Genomic DNA, 24,505 nt, shown 5'->3' on the forward strand with positions numbered 1-24,505 from the left:
AAATACTCTCAGTCCCACAACTTAACTGTTTTCAGATTAGCAAGTATTAAATGGTCTACCTAGCCATTTAAAGTGACTATTTTTTTTTTTTTACTGAGAAATAAAACAGACCATTTTTCCCCTTTTTAAGATAACTCATAGTACATGCTGATGAATTCTGTTAGAAAATTCACCTGTTTTTTGTCACTTCATATTGTTTACTTACAAGCTTATTTTTGGAATACAGTTTACACAAATTTTGTTAAACAGTTTGTTTTTCATTGGCTAGCTCTTGATCTTGTCCGTAGAAAATTTAGAAATGTGTGTATTTCAGAATCACTGCTAAAGAAGTGCTTAGCTGGAAAGTGCCACATTTTAAAGGGGTAAGTGAACTGGAATTTAAAACAGCATGGGATATTCCTTGCTTTTCTAGTTCTTTATAAACAATTTATCTCAATGGCCTATACCTTTTTTAACAGCTTAATGGAGTTATAATTCGATACAAAATTAATAATTTGTTTTAAGGGTAAAATGAAATGATTTTTAGTACATTTATAGAATTATGCAACATCATTACTACCTAATTTTGGAACATTTTTCATCACCCCAAAAAGAAATTTCCAGCCCACTTGCAGTCACTTCCCATTCCTACCTGTGTTCTGGGTAACCACTTATTACTTTCTATCTCTATTTGATAGACTGGATCTTTCTTTTTTTATAGTAACTGGAAACAGAACCAAAGTAGTCTAGTCTACCTTAGTATGGAATGGTAAGCGAGTTCCAGAAATCAAAATATATATCCTGTACACAAGCATATCTTCCCCAAGGTTCAGAAGTACAGTCAGTCATTGGTAGCTGATTTTCCAGTTGTAATTTTTACTTTAAAAAATGTTTTTCCATGCCATTCTCAGAATAAAATATCACTAAGATACCTCCAATCTTGCTCATTTCCTTAATTTAAATTCTATCATACCAAAAATGGTATGAGACCTAGTAGCAGTATAAAAGCGTATAATGATCTGACAAGGACTCTTTTCCATGTATTTCACAAACACATGATAACTTTTTAGTAAACCTTGAATCTTCTTTTCAGTTTTCAAAAACTTGTCAGTAAAAATACTTAACAAATTTTTTGGGTGCTTTTAAAATAGAATCCCATCACTCACAAAGTGCCCTTACATCTGTAAGCATATTGATACCTCTCCATTTTGGATGGGAAGTCTTTTATAAGCAAGTTAAGTTCTAACACTGTCAGTAAGAAGGGGCTATCATGGCCTTGTCTTTAAGAATAACTTAATATGCATGAGAATCCTTAGCTAAATTGGATCCTGTCAACATAAAGTGATATACATATATTACAGATTAATATGGTGATTTTTGCTAACAGTAACTATAACTAAATGGTGGATACTGATAATAGGGAAATTTTTCACAGACTCCTTTTCTTTTTTCCTCACAAGGAGGGTGAATTATAATCAACATTTTTTTCTAAGTTCATATTGATTTTCTACACAATTACAAAGCCTGAAAAGTTGCCTATAATGCAATCTAGAGAACTTTCCCATGTATTTACATCTCTCTTAAAACAAGAAAGCTCATAATTAATTCTCTTCGTCTTTTTCACCGACGAGGTTGTTGACCTTTTCACCAGGAATGGTACTAAGAGGCAGTGGCAAGCCATTTAAGCAAAGGGGCTCTTGAGGCTAGATTCCTGGTTCAAATCTAGGGTCTTGTCATTTCCTATCTGACCTTGGGCAACTCACTTTATCTCCATTTCTTTTCTTTAAAATTGGGCTAATAATATTTCTTAGAGTTGTTATGAGAATTAATTAGATAATATACAAGTACAGTACCGGGCATAAAAGTAACATTTGCTGAGAACTATTATTTTTGTGATTATCTTATTCTACAGCTTGCTTTTTTTTTTTTTAATGGCTTTATGGTGACAACTGAATTTTCTTAAGGTCTAAGAAAGTTCTTGTATCTCTTAAGAAACTCATCAGCTGTTTGTTTCTACTAAAATTCAATTCAATACAATTATGTTTCAAGACCTAGTTTTAAGACCTAGATTTTTCTTAAGCCTTTAAGCTCACTGTATAAATCTCTTTTGTTTGTAACTCTAATTTGTAAATGTAGGAACACAGTTTCTTTGATTAATGTTTGGTTTTTATCTCAACAGATTAAGTTCTCTTATACATTAAAATTTATATATAAACTTCTCTTAATTTTTAAATTATGTTTTCACATTTAATATGTCTTAAACACTTCAAATATACAACTGGGCAAACTAATAGGTCTAGCAAGCAAAGCATTTCTGGACCCTTCTACTGGAGCTCATGTCTATGCTTAGTCTCGTGGAGGTGGACCTTTCACACTTGCACCTCGTCTTGTAGCCTTGAGATGGCCCTTTTCCATTTTTTTTAAAACCTTAACCTCTGATATGAATTATTGAGATTCTACGTATCCTTTCCAGATAGAAGTTTCTACTTACTTGGATACTACATCTCTCTTTGTGTGTGTGTGTGTGTATACATATATATATATATGCCTGTGTATATGTTTGTGTATACACACACACACACACACACACACACACACACACACAAGAATATATAACAGACACAAGAGTTTTCTCAGACCTTAAGAAAACTCAGTTGCCACCATAAAGTCATTTAAAAAATCAAGTTGTACAATAAGATAGCCATAAGATAATAGTTATCAGCAAATGTTACTTATATTACCCATCAAACCAGTAAGAGTTTGATGTTACCATATTTTATATAATACTAGTCATCTTTTAATAATGCCAATAGGACTTTTCCTGTAATCTGATGAAATGACTCTAAGTATAGATATAAACTTGTATATGTATATGCTTTTTTACTGCTGATATTATTGACTTTTCACCTAAAATGGTACTAGAAGCAGTGGGATGCCATTTATGAGCAGGGGCTCATGAGGTTATCTGTTTTTGCAGTTTTATAGTTACTGTGTCACCTCATAGTATTTTTAGTTTTAAGGTAAACATAATTCATTGAGCTAACCCCTGTTCTTGGTTACTAGGTTATTTACAATTTTCTCTTATACATAACAGTTAAAAACGCTTGTAAAAGTATTTTGTGGACATCTTATTTCTTTAGGATAAAGTCATAAAATAGGATAACTGGGCAAAAGTGATATTAATTATGTAATATAGTCTAGTGGTACAAATCTGCTGCTACCATTTTATTCTCTTTTGAAATTTAGAGTCATTTTGTCAGATTACAGGAAAAATTCTATTGGCATTATTAAAATAAGATGATTGGTATTATATAATATGGTAACATCAAATCCTTACTAGTTTCTTGGGTAATATAAGCAATATTTGCTGAGAACTATTATTTTGTGGCTATCTTATTCTACCTCTTGATTTTTTTTAATGTCTTTATGGTAACAACTAAGTTTTCTTAAGGTCTGGGAAAACTCTTGTGTCTGTTAAACTTCTCACCTATAAATATGGTATAGCTTTGTGCTTTCTTTTATCCCCATCACAGTAATTTTCATAGCTTTCTTTATATAAGGTCTGGACATTTCCTTTTAACTGTTAGGATTTGAGGGCATTTTTGCATTGTTGTAGTGGTTATTTAGATAGCTAATGGTTAGGTATGTGACCATATTTTTATTAGATTTTCTAACTGGTTATTATAGATTCTGTAAGGATGTGCTTAATTTGTAAACAGAACCTAGTCTTATAGTTGAATATTTTATACATTTCTTTTCTGCTTTTTAGCCATTACTTTCCTATTTTCTTTTTCTTGTCTTGGCTTAACTGGCTAGAACAATGTTAAAAAGTAGAGGGATGGGAGTAAAACATAGAAGCACAATGATGTCTAAGTATGTATTTTCTTTTAATTTGACAGATTCTAAAGTTCACGTAGGGGTGAAAGGGAAGCAGCAGTAGAAGACTATTCCCACTACATATTAATACATATATTACATAGCTAAAATTGTGATAAATTGGCATTAAAAGAACCTAGTTTTTCAGACTTCTGCTATTATTGCATACTTTTTTCCCTGAAAAACCAGTTGGATATTGAATTTTGTAAAATGCCATTTTGGCTTCACTGAAGATAAGTTTATGATTTATTATATTCATTGCCTGGTTTAAAACCTTCCTTACATTTCCAAAATAAGTCATACTTAGCTGTAAAAAACAAACAAAACACTAAAAATAGTAACGGTGTACTGAAAGTTTCAGAATTTTGCATTTGCCTTCAAAACGAGGATGAGTCTGTAGAGATCTTTAACTTTTTTTCACTGTCATCTAGGTTAACTTCCAGTATTTTGCAATGTAAGAGGACTTGGAAGGCTTGGCATCTGCTTTGTGCTCTGGCATAAGTGCCCTAAACAAATGAACTAATGGAATTGCCATCCATTGAGAGGAACTACTGTGGCTTTTGCCACTTCCCAGACACTGGAAATGATGACTATAGGAATGAGTATGTTACAATTGTTATCTTGGTGACAAACGTTGTGTTCTGATTGGTTGACACATGATGAATGTGCTGTGTATATTTAATCTTCTTAATGAAATCCCTAGGAAAATATCAACCCTAATACTAATGACGATAAATGGGCATTGTTCTCACACAGTGCTCTTATTCCCAGGGGCATAAAGCTCTTCACAGTTAATTATTTCAGTCATTCTCACAGCAATCCCATGAGGTGGGTGGCAGAGTGCTTCCTCTTAAAAAAAAAAAAAAGTAACAAATTGGATTTTCTTCTGTTCTACATTCTGTGTTCTAGAACTAGGTGACTACCTTATAAAGACCATTCACAAGTGAAATGGGATTTCAAAATCACAAACTTCTTTCATATATGAACACAAGGCCAGGAGCACATGTGGAATAGTAAAGTTGAAGGGAACTTGGATAGTAGTTTGGCAAGATGCTATGAGTAGATTAGGCTAGGTTGGTAAAGAGAGACAGGAAATGGCTGAGTCAGTGCTTTGGGCCTCCATTAGAATGTAATCCATGGTGTTGAAGGTTTGTTGTTGAAAATGCCTTACTGAGGCACCTCTTCATGATACCTACTCTCCTCACAGCATTGTGGCAGGGCACTGCAGAGAGCATCTGTCAGCCAGAGGGGCACTGGGACTTTCTCATCCTGTTCTACCGTATTAATAGCTGGGAGCTTTTGAAAGGGACAAGAGAAAGGTGAGATGTTCATAATTCTCCACACCTTTTAGCTGGTCTCATGTCCCAGCAGTAACCCATTTCTCTACCAGGACAGCTGTCCTCAGCCTTTTGCTTTCTTAGAAACAGACACAGTGCCTATGTGTGGGTATATCTTGTCACGGGAGCAGGGATACGTTACAACTGAACCCCCATTTTTACCTAGCGATCAGCTCATCCCCCTCCTCCCTTTCCCAACATATTGTTCAGTGTTCTTTTGTCATTTTACTTCTGTCTCTTGGGTTAGAGTTCAGGCTCTTTGGCCAGGGCATTTTAGGTGCACAAGAAACACTGGTATTTGACTTGTTTGCCACCCATAACTGTAACCAGATGATCTCTGGGAGTTACTAGTTATATGTACTAGATATTGCCTGTGCCATTTTCATTCACTCTTTTCCCCCTTTCTTTCATTAAATAAAAGCTTAGCTATCACCACTTGGAGTTTTTCCTCCTCTTCATTTTTCCCTGAAGTTACCCGAAAAGGGAGGCCTTTAAAATGCAAAGAATTATGCTTAAGTTATATAGTGTACTCAGGGTGGGAACTAATTACCAGGTTTGAAACCCTCTTCAGGTAGTTGGGTTCTGTAGCAGGACTAAAATACTGCTTTCCTAAATTGAGAACAGCTGGGGCCGTGTTACAAGCAAATATAAAAGAAGTGGTGGTGGTGGTGCTTGGTCTGGTCAAGAATTCTGTGCTCTTTGGAGCCTGTGGAGCTTAAACCTAAGGTACCCTTTCTCATCAGTGTCTTGCTGGGTGAGTACGGAGCTGGATGCCCTTTTATATCGTTGGGTAGAAATTGCAGAAAATCGACTATTTTGACAAGCACAGAAAGTAACGATTATTTAATGCAAGTAAGTAACTCACCAGAGTTTTTTATTCTTTCTTTATGGTTCATAGAAAATATACAAACTTAGGGAGGCATGATGTGATCTCTGGGAGTTACTAGCTTATTATGACTTCATGGTTAGCAACAAGTGATAGTTCTGATGAAGTATTTGCAGTGTTGGGTCCTGACTTTTATTTAAAGACATTTCAAGGTAGTTGCTTGCTAAAATGTTTCTATTTATGCTCAAAAGGAGACAAGATCTCCAAGATAAAAACAATTCAATGTTTTATAAATAAACTAACTCTCAGCAGTTTATAAATTGTTTTTTTTTTAATACTTTTTTTATGTTCTGAGGATATATTTCTGAAGCGAATGTCTTTGGTATTTGTTTCCTTATTTTGAGAATGTTTTTGTTTTGGGTGGTTGACAATTGGACAAACAGTTTCTGAATATAGTTTTGTTTTGCTTTTAGGTGGGATAGTAACATCTTTCTTAGAAGAATTGACTTCTTTTCCTGAAAGTGATGAATATACAGCAGATAACTGCATGGAAGGGATAATAATCAGATGGCTACCTTCTACATTTTTTATTAGGAAACAAAGTCCATTGTAAAAGTCTGTGTTGATCTTGAAAATAGAAGCATTTTTAAGAGTTAAATTTCCACAAGAACTCTACCATCTCCTTTTGGATCTGAAGACTGGGGGACAATGGATATCATAGAAACAGCAAAACTTGAGGAACATTTGGAAAATCAGACCAATGATCCTACAATCACTTACACAAGACCTGCTGAACCTGTTGAAGAAGAAAGCAAAAATGGCAATGGTAAACCTAAGAGCTTATCTAATGGGTTGCGAAAAGGCACCAAAAAGTACCCAGACTATATTCAAATTGCTATGCCCACTGAATCGAGGAACAAATTTCCCCTTGAGTGGTGGAAAACAGGCATTGCCTTTGTGTATGCGCTCTTCAACCTAGTCTTGACAACTGTCATGATCACAGTTGTGCACGAGAGGGTCCCTCCCAAGGAGCTCAGCCCTCCACTCCCAGACAAGTTTTTTGATTACATTGATCGAGTGAAATGGGCATTTTCTGTATCAGAAATAAATGGGATTATATTAGTTGGATTATGGATCACCCAGTGGCTGTTTCTGAGATACAAGTAAGTAGATTTTATGTTTTTTGAGTTTGTCATTAAATGAGTAGATGTGTAACTGGGATTATTTCTCTCTGTTTTTTAAAAATAAATTAAGTTGGCCAAGCTCAGTGGCTCAGCCTGTAAACCCAGCGCTTTGGGAGGCCAAGGTGAGTGGATTGCCTGAGCCCACGGGTTTGAGACCTGCCTGGGCAACTTGGCGAGACCTCATCTCTATAATAAATCAAAAATTAGCTGGGCGTGGTAGCATGTGCCTGTAGTTCCAGCTACTTGGAAGACTGAGGCAGAAGGATTGCCGGAGCCCAGCAGGTCGAGGCTGCGGTGGCTGGGAGCAGCCACTGCACTCCAGTCTGGGTGACAGAGTAAGACTCCAACTCAAAAATAAATAAATAAATAAATAAAAAGTCTTACCCAGGCTTTTGATGAAAGAGAGCAATAGAAATATCTACCATATTGTATAAATTCAGTCACTATTCAATAAGTGTTTATTGAGCAACTATGTATAGAAGTGACAATGTACAGCAGTACTGTGGTGGGTGATTCAGAGTTTATGAATTTAAGGTGCATTTCCTGATTTCCAGCAACGTGGTGCTATGGTATTTGTTTGAAAAGGAATAGCATTCACTTCATCATGCTTGCGTTATTTCAGGTTCTTGACAGGTAGAGAAAGGAGCAAGCCAGGAAACTCTTTTCTTCCTTACTCATAATGTGATGACTACATTGATCTATAGTCAATAGCCTGCTCTGAGGTTTGCCTTGGGTCAGGAGTTCTCAGTTTTTACCTTTTTAAAGTTTTTGCCTAGTGGTCATCTAGCTACAAGAGTTTGTGTAAGCAACTGAATTTAGAAATGGGTCTGTGTGGTTTTGATTGTCTTCCTCCCCGCCCCCACCCCATCCCATTGCCACAAAGGAGCTCTCTCAGTTCACTGGATTCAACCTCCCTATTTTGGAATAGTAGGAAATCAGGAAGTAATAAGCCAGGTACTTTTGTTTTGAAGACACTTAAAAATGTGGACATAGCTCTAAAGTGGTTATTTCTACTTCTCTATATGAATTCTGACTTCTAGTCCATAAAAATGAAGACCTCTCAATTCCCCCTTTCATCTCATTCATTCATTTAGATGTTTGTTCTCTCCTAGGATTCTAGAAATTAAATCACTAGAGTATGACTTTGATCAAAACACTGCCCGTAATCTGAAGTTTTGAAAAATATATGCTAACTTGTGTTCATACAATTTGAAAATTAGAAATCAAATAGGATTTCTTTTCTTTCTTTCTTTTTTTTTTTTTTTTGAGTTGGAGTCTCACTCTGTTGCCCAGACTGGAGTGCAGTGGCCACTGCAGCCTCAACCTGCTGGGCTCCGGCGATCCTTCTACTTCAGCCCTTCAAGCAGCCAGAATTACAGGCGTGCGCTACCACACCCGGCTAATTTTTTGATTTATTGTAGAGATGAGGTCTCACCAAGTTGCCCAGGCGGATCTCGAACCCGCGGGCTCAGGCAATCCACTCACCTCGGCCTCCCAAAGTGCTGGGATTACAGGCTGAGCCACCGAGCCTGGCCTCAAATAAGATTTCAGTGTGAATACCACAAGATCATTTTTAGAAGAAAGAGTTTATCTGTGTTGTTCTTTCAACTGACTGGTTGTTGCTTTGAAGTTAGATGAATTTAGTCTATCTTTGCTAAAGAGTTTCCCAAATTCAACTTTGCAGCTTTAAAAACATATTCCACAAACTGAAGTCATTCCTAAGCATCTTCCTTAATATAACTCTCTTTATGTTTCCTTAATATGCTTAAGTAAAAGACTTAGTCATCAATTGTCTTTAACTTACTAGAAGTAAGTGGTTTCTGAAATTGTTAATTTTAGCATTCTTTATGCTAAAAGCAGTGAAGATATTTGTTGAACTTTAGTATTTTTCTGGAATACTAGTATTTTTCTGCAATTGACACTGAATGTAAGAGAGACTGCTAGGGTCACAGATGTCTGTTTTTACCTTAATTTGGAGTAAAGTCTTATTCATATATGTGTGAAAGGAGAAACTTTCCATAATCTGGTAAGTAGCTGGACTCCACCTTGAAGTACAAGCTTCACCTCAGTTTATTCGAATTTGTATCTAGATGTAGTTGTGAACTGCCTTTCTATTACCACCTTAGATTTCATCATGTCAGGACTCATGGCCACATAGCTGGGCCATACATGTTAATGACATCCACTGTTTCAGTCACAAACCACATTAGTTTGCCTTTTCACTTTTAAAGAATTGGATCTCATATTTTAGTAACTAGTAGAATAATTTTTATAACCTGTTTTAAACATCCTGGTTTAATGAGAATTCCTACTTGCTCTCTTTTAAAAGCAACTTTCAAAACTGTGGGAAAAAATCATTAGCACTAGGTCTTTTTCTAAATAAGGCAGCAGAATGCATGTTTCAACTTCTGAGTTAGTTTTGTGTTCTGAGTACAGCTGAACTCAGAATGCTGGAATGAATGTAATTGACTCATAGTAGTTTCTGCTTATTACTTCACCTTATTTAACAGCATGGAGCACAATTCAAAACATCACTCTTTTGGAACCTGGGGTTCAATCAAAGGGTGAATTGGTTTTCACTTAACCAAGGGGAGAAACTTAGCACTGTTTATTGCCTGTTCCTTTTCAGTTCCAGGAAAGGCAGGGCTAGAATAGCAAGCCTTTAAAGAAATGCCTTGGGATAAATAAATTCTTTCATCTACCAGTCCATGTGCTGCCTGCTCCTTTCTGTTTTTTTGTTGACCCCAGAAACCCTGGAATAGTCTTAAAATAGCTGTTGAAAACAGACAGCTGAAACATATATTTATACATAATTCTTCAAATTAGAAGTACCAACAGTTACCTGAATTAGATCTCGATTCCTGTCAGAACTACAATTTTGGAGAAAACTTAAAATATGTCTATGCCTAAAACTGCCTTTTTTTTTTCAAGAAGCCTTTGATCAGTACTAGTTTTGAAAGTTTAAGAGCTCTGAAAATGAGAGACCTGGAATAATATATTTTTCGTATGAGGAATTTGCAACTAGCAATCCTAGGGGTTTTATATGGAATTCCACTCATCTCTTAATCCTCAGAACCCAGAGTTTATAGACCTAACTACACAACAGAAAAGGAGTTGTCATGTTCAGCTGGAGTGAGGACACAAACTCTTGATAACCATACAGGTGCCCATGAGACAGAGGTGCAGGGGCAGACCCTTCCTGTTGGAGCACAGTATGCTCAAAGTCAATCTCTGGGAACCCTGACTTCTTAGACTGAGGACTTAGGCAATGAAATGAAGCACAAGGACTAATGTTTGTTAAGACAACAGTCTCTACACAAAAAATATAAAGTGAAAAAGGACTTGTGGAACTTTTTTTCCTTTTTGATCAAAATTTAGTAACATCAGAGTAAACCAGTCAGTTTACAACTTCACTATTAAATGTCCTTAAATGCATAAGGGCACTTTGGGCATCTTCAAGATACAATTATCTGAAAAAATATATTTAATAATAGAGAAAGTAGTTCATGCCCAAGTTGTCAACGAACCTTTGGATGGTCCCCCAAATAAACCTTGCTTATATAACTTGGGTTAAATGAACTGTCACATTTCCCTATGTGTCCAATTATGTAATGTCACCTTGGTTCATTAGTTAATTCTTCTGTTACTGTGGCTTGCTTATACCTTTGATATTTCTCAAGAGAGGGTTTTATTAATGTAGTGAGTTGACTGAAAATATAGAGAGGTTGATTGCATTCTCTGGCAAAGAGTGACTTTTTGCGGAGAGGCGATTATGCAGACTCTCTTACCTACTTTAGTTTTCCGCTCTACACACTCATATTTCTGGGCCTCAAACCACCTGTAGTTATTGCAGTATGTGAATCTTTCTGAAAACTGTGGTGCCATCACTCCATGAAATCCTAGGGATGGGCAGCTCACAAATAAACGTTTAAACTCTGTGAAACTGTGGTTTGTTTATTAATGCCATTCTTTGCTAATTATTCTTTATCCTGCTAAATGTTGTTTCATTTTGCATCAGGAGTAAAAACCAGTAAACCTCTTTTTCCCCACCCCTGTTTTTCCTTTAGGTCAATAGTGGGGCGCAGATTCTTTTTTATCATTGGGACTTTATACCTGTATCGCTGTATTACCATGTATGTTACTACTCTACCTGTGCCTGGAATGCATTTCCAGTGTGCTCCAAAGGTAAGCATCTCTGAGCTACCATTTAGAGAAAACCAAGAAATCTACCCTCTATTATACACTCTTTTAGACATCTTTATAGGTGTTAACTGAAATCTAGCATTTGTTTTCTTTTTCTTTATATTTGAGGGGAAGAAATTAAAATGTATTCATGAAATGTTTATCTGTGGTGAAAAATTGATTTTCTGATAAATGAAAATTACTGTTGGAAATTTGACTGCTTGTTTTTTACCTTCTCATTTATTCATCAATGCATTCATTCGACAAGTATTAGATAGCAGTCACCTTAATAACCAAAACAAAGTCCCTCTCCTGGAACTGGTATTCTTTTTTTGTTTTTGTTTTTGTTTTTAGTCAGAGTCTGAGTTCATTGCCCAGGCTGGAGTGCAGTGGCATGCTCACCACCACCACAGCCTCAACCTTCTGAACTCCGGCAATCCTTCCATCTCTGCCTTCCAAGTACCCGGAACTACAGTCGCGTGCTGCCATGCCCGGCTAATTTTCGATTTATTATAGAGACGAGGTCTCGCCAGGTTGCCCAGCTTGGTCTCGAACCCGCGGACTCAGGCAATCCACTCGTGTTGGCCTCCCAAAGTGCTGGGATTATAAACTTAGCCCGGTGGAACGTGTATTCTATTGAGGGATTGCAGATGATAAGCAAATTTATAATTTGTCACACGATGATAAGTCAGGAGATTTATCCGATGGAGGAACAGCAGAGCTGAGTAAGGTGAAGGGGAGTCTGAGAGTAGGAACTATTTTTTATAGAGGTCGAGAAAGGCTTCTTTAATAAAGCATTTTGGCAAGAACCAAGATGAGGAAGTGAGCCATGTGCAGGGTGAGAGCTCCAGGCTAAGAAAGTAGCTTAGTCACGATGGTTTCAAGAAGGAGTAGGGAGACCAGTGTGTCTGAGTGGAGTTTGGAAAGGTTGGGGTGGTACAGACCCCAGATGCCATAGAACCTTCAGCCCAATTGTAGGAATTTTGACCTTCTTGGTGGCAGTGAAAGTAATGAGAAGTCATTCAATTTGGGATACATTTTGAAAATAGGACCAACAGGATGTGCTAATAAGTTGAATATGGGTTTGACAATTTTTTAGCAGTTGGAAAGATATGAGTGACTGTTTACTGAGATACAGTGTAAAGGTGTCTACTGAAGCTGTCTTAAGCAGGAATTGCAGCTTCTCTAGACATAGTCAATTCTTGAGGGAGCTGTGAATCATCTCAGACCCAGTGCATCCTGGTTTATGAAATGGAAACTAGCAAATCATGTGCTTTCTAGACAAAGGAATGAAGCCGAACATCATATTTTACTGAACACAAAGCAGATGTCTGAGGTGAAGGAAAAATAGAGTTGTTCTGAAGACATCCACAGTCTCCCTCACCAAATATAGATGTGGTTTGGAGAAGCTATACTTTCCAAAGCCATCAAAGCAGAAAACACTGTAATTAAAACAGTGTACATATTGAATTTAAACATTGACTGATTTTTAGTGAATCTAATTTAAGGTATGGGAGGAGTTCAGAAGCATAATAAACACTTCTCATGGGCTGTTGCAACGTGTTAAATGGAGAAACAGCCACAGAAAGGAAGGCAACCCCATCCTAGCAGTGGATGAGGTTTTCAGGGATGAATTGCTATGATTACAGAAAGACAGTAAATTAAAGATTGTCCTTCATGGAAGAGCTGCAATTTTTGGAAACCACATCAATAAATATGCTGCTGGATAACCCGGCTACAGATATTCCTAGTGGTAACTCTGGTGTAATCATCTCCCATGTTCTGTTGTTGGAACTTCTTCCTGAAGCATAAGCAGGTCATAGGTGCCTAAATTGTGCATGGTTCAATAAAACAAAGACAGATGACTTTGTTGGACTTGAGGAGTTACAGAACAGGAGTCAGAATTGCATTCTAAATTTGGTTCAGCTTCTGGCTTTGAATGCTGCTTAGATTTTTGTGATTACAAGGCTATTAGATAATCTACCTGCCTCGTAGGTTGCTGACTCTGTAGAATGCCCTTCATGACTATGAGCAATGACAGAAACTTGTATACTGATGCCACTCACTATTGAAAGTTGTCTGATCTAGTAACTGATGCCAAATAAAACTAGTTACCCACCAGGTATGATCACAAGAACCATCATGGTAAAAATGCTTGACTTTCACAGTTTTCTAGTTGCCTTCTCTCTTATCTGTCCTATGTTTTAAGTTTTTTGCTTACAATTTGCTGCAACAACCTACCCCAAATTATGTTCTTCAAAGTGTGTTCAGATAAGTCTTAAATAAATTTTGGCTCAAATTATTATGAAATGATTTCATGAAATGACTTTTCAAGTTTTGTTTTTTTAACATCTAAGGATATTTGGCTGGGATCGTGACTTGCCCCTTCCCTGAGAAAGCTTTCCGAAGCTGTCTTTACCTCTCCTCACCTTGGCCAATAGATGGTCAAATGACGTCTTTCTTTAATTGAAGGAGCAATGTGAATGGTAAAGTTTTTCTCTTGGCAGCAGCCAAGTTTATCTCTTTTGTACTTAATTTATTTTTGTGGGAAGTGGTATTTGGTGGTCACAGTTGGAGGGACCCTTTCTTATTAGTAGTTGAGCTCCTATCTGCTCTGATTGATGCTTCCCATCTTAGCTTTTTATGTCTTCAATTCCTTATTCAGTAATGCCACAAAATGGTGTCTGCAAAAGAGGAAATTAGTAGGAACGAGTCTTATGTGATATGTGAGGGGGAATTCCAGTGAACAGGAATAGAACTAGAAAAAAATCTTATTTATCCTAACACTATTCTCCCTCCTCTCCTGGTTTTCTTTTACTCTCTTTTTTTTCCCCCTTCTTTTCTTGAGATTCTATCTGAGGAATTAAGGACTAACACAGAAAGAGTAAGTAGACAGTCTTTCCTCTGTTTGCTAAAGGCATGTTGAATCAAATGCTAGCGAAAATCTCCATACGCCAATACTGCCGAAAGGAAGAGGGAAGAGGGAAGAGGAGAAAATGTGTGGCTTATTACAGTTCTTAGTTTGTTTATACCTTTGAATCCATCTAGCCCCAAGTAAAGGAATTGATGACTTTAAGTGGTTCTGCCCTTAGAAAAATATAGTATAGCGCTGGGATGGATGCATGGATCAAAAACTTATTATGGTTTTGAGATAAATAATAATGTATCCTTTTAAACTGGGTACACAATGGTCAGGCAGAGTATATGTACCTTTTTATTTGATTTCTGTGTTAACAGTTGTTTGTACTAACCTCGTGACAAGAAATTCCTGAAGGACTGAGGCTGATCTGATCAAGCACATGGCTTGATTCTATCATAAATAGCAAGAGTGCATCGCATTATGTTATATAGTTGCAGTATACCTTTTCTTAGGTGAGCCCGAAGTCCTGCAACTCTGTCAACAATCCCCTTGTCTTCCTGAGGTATGGACCCTTTACTGCCTTCTGGATTCTGTCTTTTCAAGGCAGGATCACTTCTTACTAGGCATGTTTGCTTTAAGGACTGTCTATTCTTAGTCACATACATACATTCTCTTGGTTTGCCACCTGTGCTTGCCATAGGCAAACTTGTGAAGAAGATAAATTTTCTACCTTTAGCCTACTTTATGTCATTTTCTATGCAGTACATTATTCTCACCTTATTGTCAAGCATGGTGTGTTTGCCTTTTTATAAGGGTCTGTTGAATGCCAGAAGGCTTTCCTGATCCATAAGTTTTTTTAAATCAGAACATTTTTAGGCACCTCAAGATAAATGTTTGAGACAAAGAATCTTGCCTCAATTCCTTATTGTATTGGAGACAGGGTGGTTTTCCACCTGCTTTGGGGACTGACTTGATCTCTCTACTCCTAGACTTTCTCCCTATCCATCTGTACACATCTTACCTTCCTTCACCATCATGGATCCACTTGGATAAGACACTATCCTATCTTCACCACCAACATTGTAACCACTGACATTGCTATACTGGCCACACTGCAGAAGTCAGTTGCCCAGAAGAATAATCATAGAGTACAAAATGTAGCATGGGCCAGGCACGGTAGCTCATGCTCATAATCCCATCACTCTGGGAGGCTGAGGTGGTAAGATTGCTTGAGTCCAGGAGTTTGAGACCAGCCTAGGCAACATAGCAATTCCTCATCTCTACAAAAATCAGAAAATTATCCAGGCATGGTGGTACACTACTCAAGAGGTTGAGGAGGAAGAAGTACCTGAGCCTAGGAGGTCAAGACTGTGACAAGCTGTTACCCATGCCACTGTACTTCAACCTGAGCAATGAGACCCAAGTCAAAAAACAAACAAAAAAAGACAACATGTCATATCATATGCCTGTCCTCCCAGGTCCCAAATGAATAGTCAGTGATGGTCTTTCTATACCTCTCTTCCAGGTATACTGTTACATGATTTGTTTCTGAGCATTTCTCAGCCTATTTGCTCTGCACTAGACTGGTCTGAACCCCTCCTTCTAGCCCTACCAACATTTCAGTCTTCCAATTTTCTGTGCCTACATTTTAAACAACATTTTCCTATATGATTGAACTTGTAGGTTATAAACTTCTAGATGGGGCACTCTGGTTCATGCCTGTAAACCCAGCACTGTGGGAAACTGAAGTGAGAGGATTACCTAAGTCTGGGAGTTCGAAACCAGCCTCACAACATAGCAAGACTTTGTTTCTACTTAAAAAAAAAAAAAAAGCCAGAAGCCTATTGTCCCAGCTACTTAGGAAGCTCAGGCAGAAGGATTGCCTGAACCTAGGAGGTCGAGGCTGCAGTAGCCATGATCGTGCAACTATACTCCTGCCTCAGCAACAGAGTGAGACCGTAACTTTAAAAAAAAAAGATTATGAACTTCTAATCATTACCTCCAGCTCCTACCCTGGCCCAACATTGTTTCCCATGTCATCACAATGGCTTCAAGGTGTTTCTAGACCCTGTCAAGGGAATGTTCCCTGCCTTCTGCCGCAGCTCACAGATGATTTCTTTGGGAGATATTTTTCCTGATCAAAGCTACTCATTTTTAAAGCAGCTAGTACATCCCTAATCCATCATTTTCAAACCTATTTAAATTATTTAATGAGTTGCAGCTCCTCTCTTTAACTATAAATGTTTTGAACAGACATTAATATAGCTATATCTACACTTTAGACTGCCCACTTAATACAAGGTATCAATGCACTGTAAAATATTGGTAATGTGGTATGCAGCTGAATCAAATATTAACCGTCCAAAACCCTCACTTCCCCCTGCAAAAAGGAAAGTAGCTTTGATCTGCTCTTTAGCACATAGATTGGTGAAGTCATTTGTTATTAATATTTTTAAAAGCTTTGCCCAAGGACACACTACCACCAAGACTTATTATTAGTAACATATTGAATAGGTCAAAAATTTGTCAATAAAACTTGCCAATAAGTGAGTAAACCCAGCTTGAGGAGCTTCCTTCTGGATACTTTTAGACTTTTTTAGGTTAAAAAGAAAAAGAGGCCTGGCATAGGGGTTCACACCTATAATCCCTGCACTTTGGGAGGCCGAAGTGAGAGGATTGAGCCTAGGAGTTCGAGATCAGCCTGGGCAACATGGCAAGACCATCTCTACAAAAATAAAAATAAAAAAATTAGCCAGGCATGGTGTCGTGTACCTATAGTCCCAGCTACTTGGGAGGCTGAGGTGGAAGGATCTCCTGAGCCCAGAAGATAGAGGCTGCTGTGAGCAGTGATCACGTCACCGCACTCCAGCCTGAGTAGGAGAGTGAGACCCCTACTCAAAAAGAAAAGAAAGAAAAACACAACCTGGGGTGACCTTTTTCAGAGTCGCACAATTGGACAGAAACATGATTTTATCAGCTTGTAAATTTTATTTCTCATCTTCTTGTATCATTCAGCTCAATGGAGACTCTCATGCAAAAGTACAACGGATTCTACGGTTGATTTCTGGTGGTGGATTGTCCATTACTGGATCACATATCTTATGTGGAGACTTCCTCTTCAGCGGTCACACCGTTGTGCTGACACTTACCTATTTGTTCATCAAAGAATGTAAGTAATAGCTCATTCTCGCGGAATTGATTGCTATAGTGGGAGGAATCGCTGGCTGAGAAATGGATGGGAGCCTTTATTCTACTGGGTTTCATAGCCACGAAAGAGACAGATGGTGTGTATATATGTTTTTTATCATTTCAATAGTCCTATGTTATTTGAGCCCCAAAGGCTTAAAACCTAGTCTTGGCTTCTCTAACATTTAGCATGCCTCCAAAGCATCTCTCTTCTTTTGGTTAGTACTTCTCAAGGTATGAAATGCTATCTTGACATTGGAATTAATTGTTAAGTTTATTGCAAAAAAGATTGGCACATTCTAAAGCTAAATGTCAATGACTTTTGGATTATTTGCATGACATTTCCATTCTATCTCGTGCCAAATAATTCAGTTAATGTTTTTCCATTTTAAAAACATTTCTTTGTCCACTGTTTTCCAATTTCATCATTTTCCAGTCACCTTTTATCCTTTAATAGTCACCCTCATGGGACATTTTGCCAATAGTGTTTTTTTCTTCTTAAGAAGAAACATGGAGGCAAGAAATTAAAATCTCTGTCCATGTTTATATACTCAGTTCCCATTATACAAACTCCTTGTGTTTTTCAGTGACTTTTCTGGCTGAAATAATGTCTTATTCATTGTAGGGTTGTATTTGGTTTGAGCTGCCCAGTTGATCCCATTCTTATAGACTTCTGAGGTTTTGTATATTTAGGCCCATCATCTCAAAAATCCTTTTGAAGTAATAATGCTTCTTCCCTTGTGCTTGCATAGTTAATCAGTGTTAACCTTCATCTTTAGTTCCAAATTACCCAAGCTAGTATTTTTTAGAGGTTTATCTCAGTTTTTCTCATTTAGCAGAGACTAGCAGAAAAAACCCTCCTCTTCCCTGTCCTAACTGTTCTTCCCTCCTCTCTTGGCCCTTAGTTAATCCAAATAGGTTTATCCTGACCTAGCGGCAGTGTGGACTTCAAGGGTTACCTTCAGTAGTCCAGGTTATCTTGTCCCACAGATAGCCTGGACTTTAAGTTTAAGCTCTAAACTTTGAGGGAAATATGACAAAAAGAGTTGAGTTCTCAGTAGATAAAGTTGAGTCTTTTTTGTGAGAATTTCAGAGCTTCTGTACTGTTCCTTTCGTAAGTTCTATATACAGACTTACAGTAGGAAGGAATAGTGCATGAGCTGTGGGGCTCATACTTGACTTAAAGGTACAGGGCCTTCCGCACTTTCCCCCTTATTTCTACTCTCACACTCTTTGCGGGGGGGTGTGAGGGAACTGGATCTACGTCTACATTATTATCAGGGGATGGTCTCTTCCTTAAGTGTAGTCACTACATTTCTAATATCTAGTTATTGGTCCTAGAGGGTGGGTAAATGATGTGTGGTGTTTATGGTTCTAACTTTTGCCAAGGAAAGTTCCATCTGCATGTGAGATCAATCATTTTAGAGTCTCAAAGTACATTTGAGTTGTAGGATCTTTAATCTGAGGATCACAAAAAAACTTATGGAAGAGGATGGGAATTAGGGGAGGGAGAGAGTTGCATGTCAGAGTGAAGGTACTATATGTTGAAAACCAAAAAGTGATGAAGAGAAAACACCCCAGGTAATTGAGAGACAGTTTTCTAAAATAACTGAAGACTGACTGGTATTAACATTAAAAGCATAATAACTTTCTCTGTCCCAGGCACTATTCTAAGTCCTAAATGCAAATTAACTCATTTTATCCTTGCAACCTTCCCATGTGGGAGGCATGATTTTACTCCATTTTTCAGATGAGGAAACTTAAGCATAGAGAAAGTGACTTGGCCATAGTCCACAGCTACCATTTGGAGAATCAGGTATTCAGACTCAAGTGGGCCGGCTCCAGAGGTTACACTCTTAATTTCTTGGCTCTACTTGGAATCTTGGAAATTCAAGCTTCTGACTCTACAGAATTGCCAAAGAATAGTCTCCTTATCTTTAAGCAGGGTATAATGCTCATTATTGTACATTCTTTCTCCTCAGAGTAATTGCAAGGCAACTTGTGATTCATTTTATACTTTAATGAAAGCTACTCCAGTATATAGAGACTTTTTTTCCCCCCAAGACATGATTTTGATGTGAGATTTTTTAAATGGTGTAAGTCTGTGTATAGCATGGAAAGAATTACATTCTGCTTTTTCTAATTTTTGGTGAGAAATACAATGAGAAATCTGTGATATTTAATACAAATTCATTTTAGTCAGTTCTGTACATAAACAGGGTATTCCATGTTCATGTCTGTTTTCTACGCAATTAAAAAAAAACAATTATCTTCTAAATTATACCAGGTGTTATTCTGAGTAAGCAGTGGCTTATATGGAAAGTCTGCTTCTAGATTTGATGCATCATTTATATATCTTTTGCTCTCCTGCCTTTTGATCAGTTTGGACTCTTTCCTCGTTTGCTCTATTATGAGTGGATTTAATTTGAATTTGGTTGTGAGAGCATATGAAAATGTGGGACCAGGATCACTTTGGGATTAGCAGAAGAGGGCTTTATACAGTTGTGCAAATATAATTAGGGCTTAGGTTCCTTGTAAAAACAGCCTGGCAGTTAGCATCAAATGACTGGCTAGTCAAGAACAGTTTTGTTTATTATTTAGTGCCAACTAGGGCTAGAAACCTACTCAGACAATGAAGATAATTATTATTTATGTCATCATCTTTTAGATTGTTATCTCTATGGGTTGAGTGACAGAACAAAGAGGATTACCATTTTGCCATTTCTATTTCAGAATAGCTTACATTAAATCTTTTCTTTGGGTCAGCCAGTGTTCTCAGTTAATGAGGAGTGGTCCAAGGCCGGCAGCTAAATAGGAAACACATTTTTGTGACAGAGCACTGCTAGAGTTTCTAGCCATTCCCAAAACCTCACTTTCAATTCCATGAGAAGTAGAATGAACATTCAGGTCACTTCCTTACTCCTTACCAACTTCAGTCTTGCTTCTTATAAATAAACAAAGTAGTTCTAGTTCGAGCACACATTTTGAACTTTTAAGGCAAATATGGTGCGAGACCTTAGCAAAGGGGTGGGGTCTGTGGTGCTGGAGATGCATATTTAGTGAGTCCTCCAAATTTCTGAATGTCATTTTCAATTTTTAAAGTTCTGAGCCTAACAGAACTGTTAGGACTGGATCTGGCCCCTGAGGCTGCAAGAGTAAGACCTCTCCCAGCAGTAGAATTCTTGGATTCCACAAGTTATCTGCCAGACTTAGTGGCAGGATGAAGTAACTGAGAAGTAATGAGAAACACATCCAGAATTTGAAAATCAGACTTTCTAGTGCAAACACATGTTTATTTTCATACTGTTCCACTTGAGACCAACAGAACAACAGCTATTTTACTAAAAAAAAAATGTTATGTTTGAGTGATATCTGATGTAATACTTCATCTGAAGTTCTCAAAATGGGTCCTTTTGCTATTCACCCATTCTTCTGCACTTGAAAGTAAATATCACTGTGAATATAAGCACAGTTAAATATAAAATTAATATCTGCTTATTAACTTTTGTTGTGAGCTAATAAATTTTAAACTAGAAAAAGAAACAGATGACCAAGTCATTAGAGATATGAACTCTGTTTCCAATTATATCTGTCATTAACACTTGGGTAAGAAGATCATGTTTAACCCGATGAGTGCTGTAGTTCTCTCCTACAGCTGATCAATGGAATGAACTTCTTAGTGACTTGGCCAAGCAGGCTAAAAGTCCATAAGTGAATGATCAAGAACGCAAAGCTTTATGTAGGGAGGGCTTTATAGTTGCTATTAGCAATAACAGGGTAAAATTGCTGGGAATCAAAATATTGCTACCCACAATGCAATTCCCCAACCCATGCCCTTACCTTATAGATACCCCTGGAGAAATCAGTGTAAATTTTAGACCTGAAATGACTACTGCTTTCTCATTGTTTCTCCCTTCTTTTCATAGACAACTACCTCGTATTTTGGTTCCTACTGTTTGTTGTTTGTTTTTCCCAGTGGGGTCCTTTATGTGGGCCTATATGAGGCAGTTTCAGCCAACCTAATAGGAAACAATTCTGTTCTCTTCCTTATTAAATGGCTTATTGGCAGTAAGCAAGACCTAGAATATCTAGTGTTACTAGCCTCCCCAGTGAATGACTATTAGACCTGCTATCAGGGGGCCCCTCTTTGTCCTTCCTGGGCAGTTCAAATAGTGACTCATTTTAGGTTATCGGCTTTCCTTCCGATGACTTTCTGATCCTAGATTATTCTACTTAAGGAAATTAGGACAGACTGTAATCATTACATTCATCTCTGGGAAACTTATTAACTCTATGATTTTTCTACTGTCCAGATTCGCCTCGTCACTTCTGGTGGTATCATTTAATCTGCTGGCTGCTGAGTGCTGCCGGGATCATCTGCATTCTTGTAGCACATGAACACTATACTGTCGATGTGATCATTGCTTATTATATCACAACACGGCTGTTTTGGTGGTATCACTCAATGGCCAATGAAAAGGTGAGAGCCGTGAAGGTGCTTGGTTAATTCCTTTTCTATAACACAGTGGGCCCTTTTCAGACAGTGGGGTTTAGATAGCTTGATGGGAATAACTGCTGTTGCCACCCAAGTGTATGGTTTAGGTCAGTTCACTTAAACTTATATTTATGATTGCCTCTTAAAATAAAGCAAAGTAAAGAACTTCACAAATATATATGGATCAAGGATTTTTTTTAATGTCATAAATTATAAATCACAGCATCTTACTAATTCAACTAATCTGTACTAGAAGAAATATATGTACTAAATTAAAGTCTAGGAACCTTCTCTGTAGGATCATTGTAGAGCAGCTGGGTAAGACACAGCCCAGGCCCTCAACTTAAAGTAATTTTAAGGAAAATATGGAAGCTATTTTCTATAATCAGACAAAATAAATAGCTTGTGAATTACTGGATTTGGTAAATCTTTTGTGTAATATAGTACTCTCTGTCTTCCCTTCTTATATCTTACTCATTTGTTTCCGCATTTCCTTTTTCCAAATTACCTTTTCTTTCTTCTCCCATAAATTCTGAAAGAACTGGCTCAGATGCTGCCTCTTCTGGGAAGTCTTCCCTAACTCCTTCTCTCTTCCTCTTGTCCCTAGGTAGAATTATTCCTCCTCTTCTCTTTGTTTCCCTAACTTTGGTATGTGTTCTTGGTTTAACAGAGTTTGTTTGTGTACCATGACTTACTTGTCTTTAAATAGACTTGCCATATTGTCTGGTGCATATAGTGTTTGGAGAATTTGTGAGTGGTTAAAATATGTCATTCTCAAAGGATCTACACCCAACACTTGGTGTCCATTAATAAATGCTCTTTCTGTGAATTACTTTATTTTTCTTTGTAGTTCTTTCTATTCTGTAGTGCCCTATTTCCATCTTCCTTCTTACACTTCCATCTAGATGACACCACTGAACCAAAATTTTAGTCTTTCCTCTTAAGTATGTTCCATCTTCTGAGTTCTCTCTTCACTCTTCCAACTTCCTGGCTCCTAGATTTCATCACTCATACATCCTGAAAATTATTCCTTCTGAACATGTCTCACATTCGTTCCCTGAGTCTCCATTTTTACTGGAATTGCAGGCAGAAGAAATTGCATGAACCACAAAAAGGGAAAAACATGTAGGTGTGTTGGGGGGACCAGAGTCATGGCAGAGTTAGGAAAAAGGCCTAATAATAGCTGCCATGTGATCTGCATTCTATTTTCCCTGTTAAGTTAATTTAATTAAGAAAAATAATTGGGATACAAATCAAGAAAGATGTCTCTTTTTCTGCCATTTACAGAACTTGAAGGTCTCCTCACAAACTAATTTCTTGTCTCGGGCATGGTGGTTCCCCATCTTTTATTTTTTTGAGAAAAATGTACAAGGCTCAATTCCTTGCTGCTTCTCCTGGCCACTGTCATGGCCTCCTGGCTGCTTCAAATCATCGTGCAAAAAGTATTCACGGGTTCAGAAGATCGGTGAAGATAATGAAAAATCTACCTGAGGAGCAAAACAAAGGCATCAGCTCTTACACCAAAAGAGTTAACGCTGTAACCAAAGGTATAGTTTTGTTTTATTTTAGGACAACTGAGTGACAAATGAAGAAGTGGACCAAATTTTGATGAGAAAGATGAACAAAGTATTACCCTTGACTGCTTTTTTAAATTTTAATTCATTCTGAGAAAGATATACTCCCCTGCAGCTCCTTATTCATTGGTGACAAGCCCCCTACCTGGCATTTTACAAATAGAGTTTGTTAAAGAGGTGCCAAAAAAATATTACTTTTTTCACTATTCTTTCTCCATCACAACCCTCTACTTCAGAATTTTTTCAGGATTGTTTCCTCCCAACGTCAGAAGAATTTGTTAATGCTTTAAATAAAATAATCTGGATATATATGCCACCACTGTGTAAATAGAATAACCTAATACTGAGAGGGGTTTTTAGCATTAAACTTAGCAAGGGGAGAGCCATGGGTTGTGAGTAACCAACCTTCCAATGAACCTTGTTTCTACCCTGTCATGGGGAAGGTTGAGAGCAGGTCTGGAAATGTGCACTGCTGCTACCACCTAATACATGATGTATCACTTTCACTTTTTTCTTGTTTTTAACTGATACTTTTAAAAAAAAGTGATCCAAGTAAATGTGAAAGCATTTGACACACCCCACCCACATGTGTAAATATTTCACTTAAAATCTCTGTGATAGATGCATAGGAAACATGAGGATATTTCTACTAATGAGTGGTCCTTGTGTACACACTCAGATGCTGTCTGCCTGCTAAATTTGGATCTGGTACCCCCGGGGCAGTCAACCATTCTTTCACAGACCGAAAACACATGTGTGTCAACTGATGCTCACGCCACTCCTGGGGAAAAAGCTTGTTTCCCCTCCAGGTCAGGCCCTGGTATGAGATCTGTTTTAGGGCTCCTAATTGGAATTCAGAAATACATTTGGTCCCATTTTACTAAAGATTTCTTCCTAGTTATATTGTGCTTTGTTGGAAAACCAGGATGGAGCCCGAAATTGTGATGTATCCTTGCTGTTTAGCAAGAGACTCGGCTTCTCGTTAACTGGTCCTAAGGATGTATGC

The 24,505-nt window shown here is 37.6% G+C and overlaps 1 protein-coding gene across 1 annotated transcript; it reads left to right on the top strand.

The window, feature by feature from the left end:
* Positions 1-4,801: 4,801 nt before the first annotated feature.
* SGMS2 (sphingomyelin synthase 2) lies at positions 4,802-23,810 on the top strand. The gene is made up of 6 exons (XM_008055993.1): positions 4,802-5,174; positions 6,492-7,181; positions 11,270-11,387; positions 17,260-17,413; positions 21,744-21,910; positions 23,213-23,810. Exons 2-6 carry the CDS (start codon positions 6,727-6,729, stop codon positions 23,414-23,416), a joined length of 1,098 nt encoding a protein of 365 aa, XP_008054184.1. The 5' UTR covers positions 4,802-5,174; positions 6,492-6,726; the 3' UTR covers positions 23,417-23,810.
* The last annotated feature ends 695 nt before the right edge of the window (positions 23,811-24,505 follow it).

This window comes from Carlito syrichta, unplaced genomic scaffold (assembly GCF_000164805.1).
Source record: "Carlito syrichta isolate Samal-C Ts95f unplaced genomic scaffold, Tarsius_syrichta-2.0.1 Scaffold302074, whole genome shotgun sequence".
Classification (NCBI taxonomy): domain Eukaryota; kingdom Metazoa; phylum Chordata; class Mammalia; order Primates; family Tarsiidae; genus Carlito; species Carlito syrichta.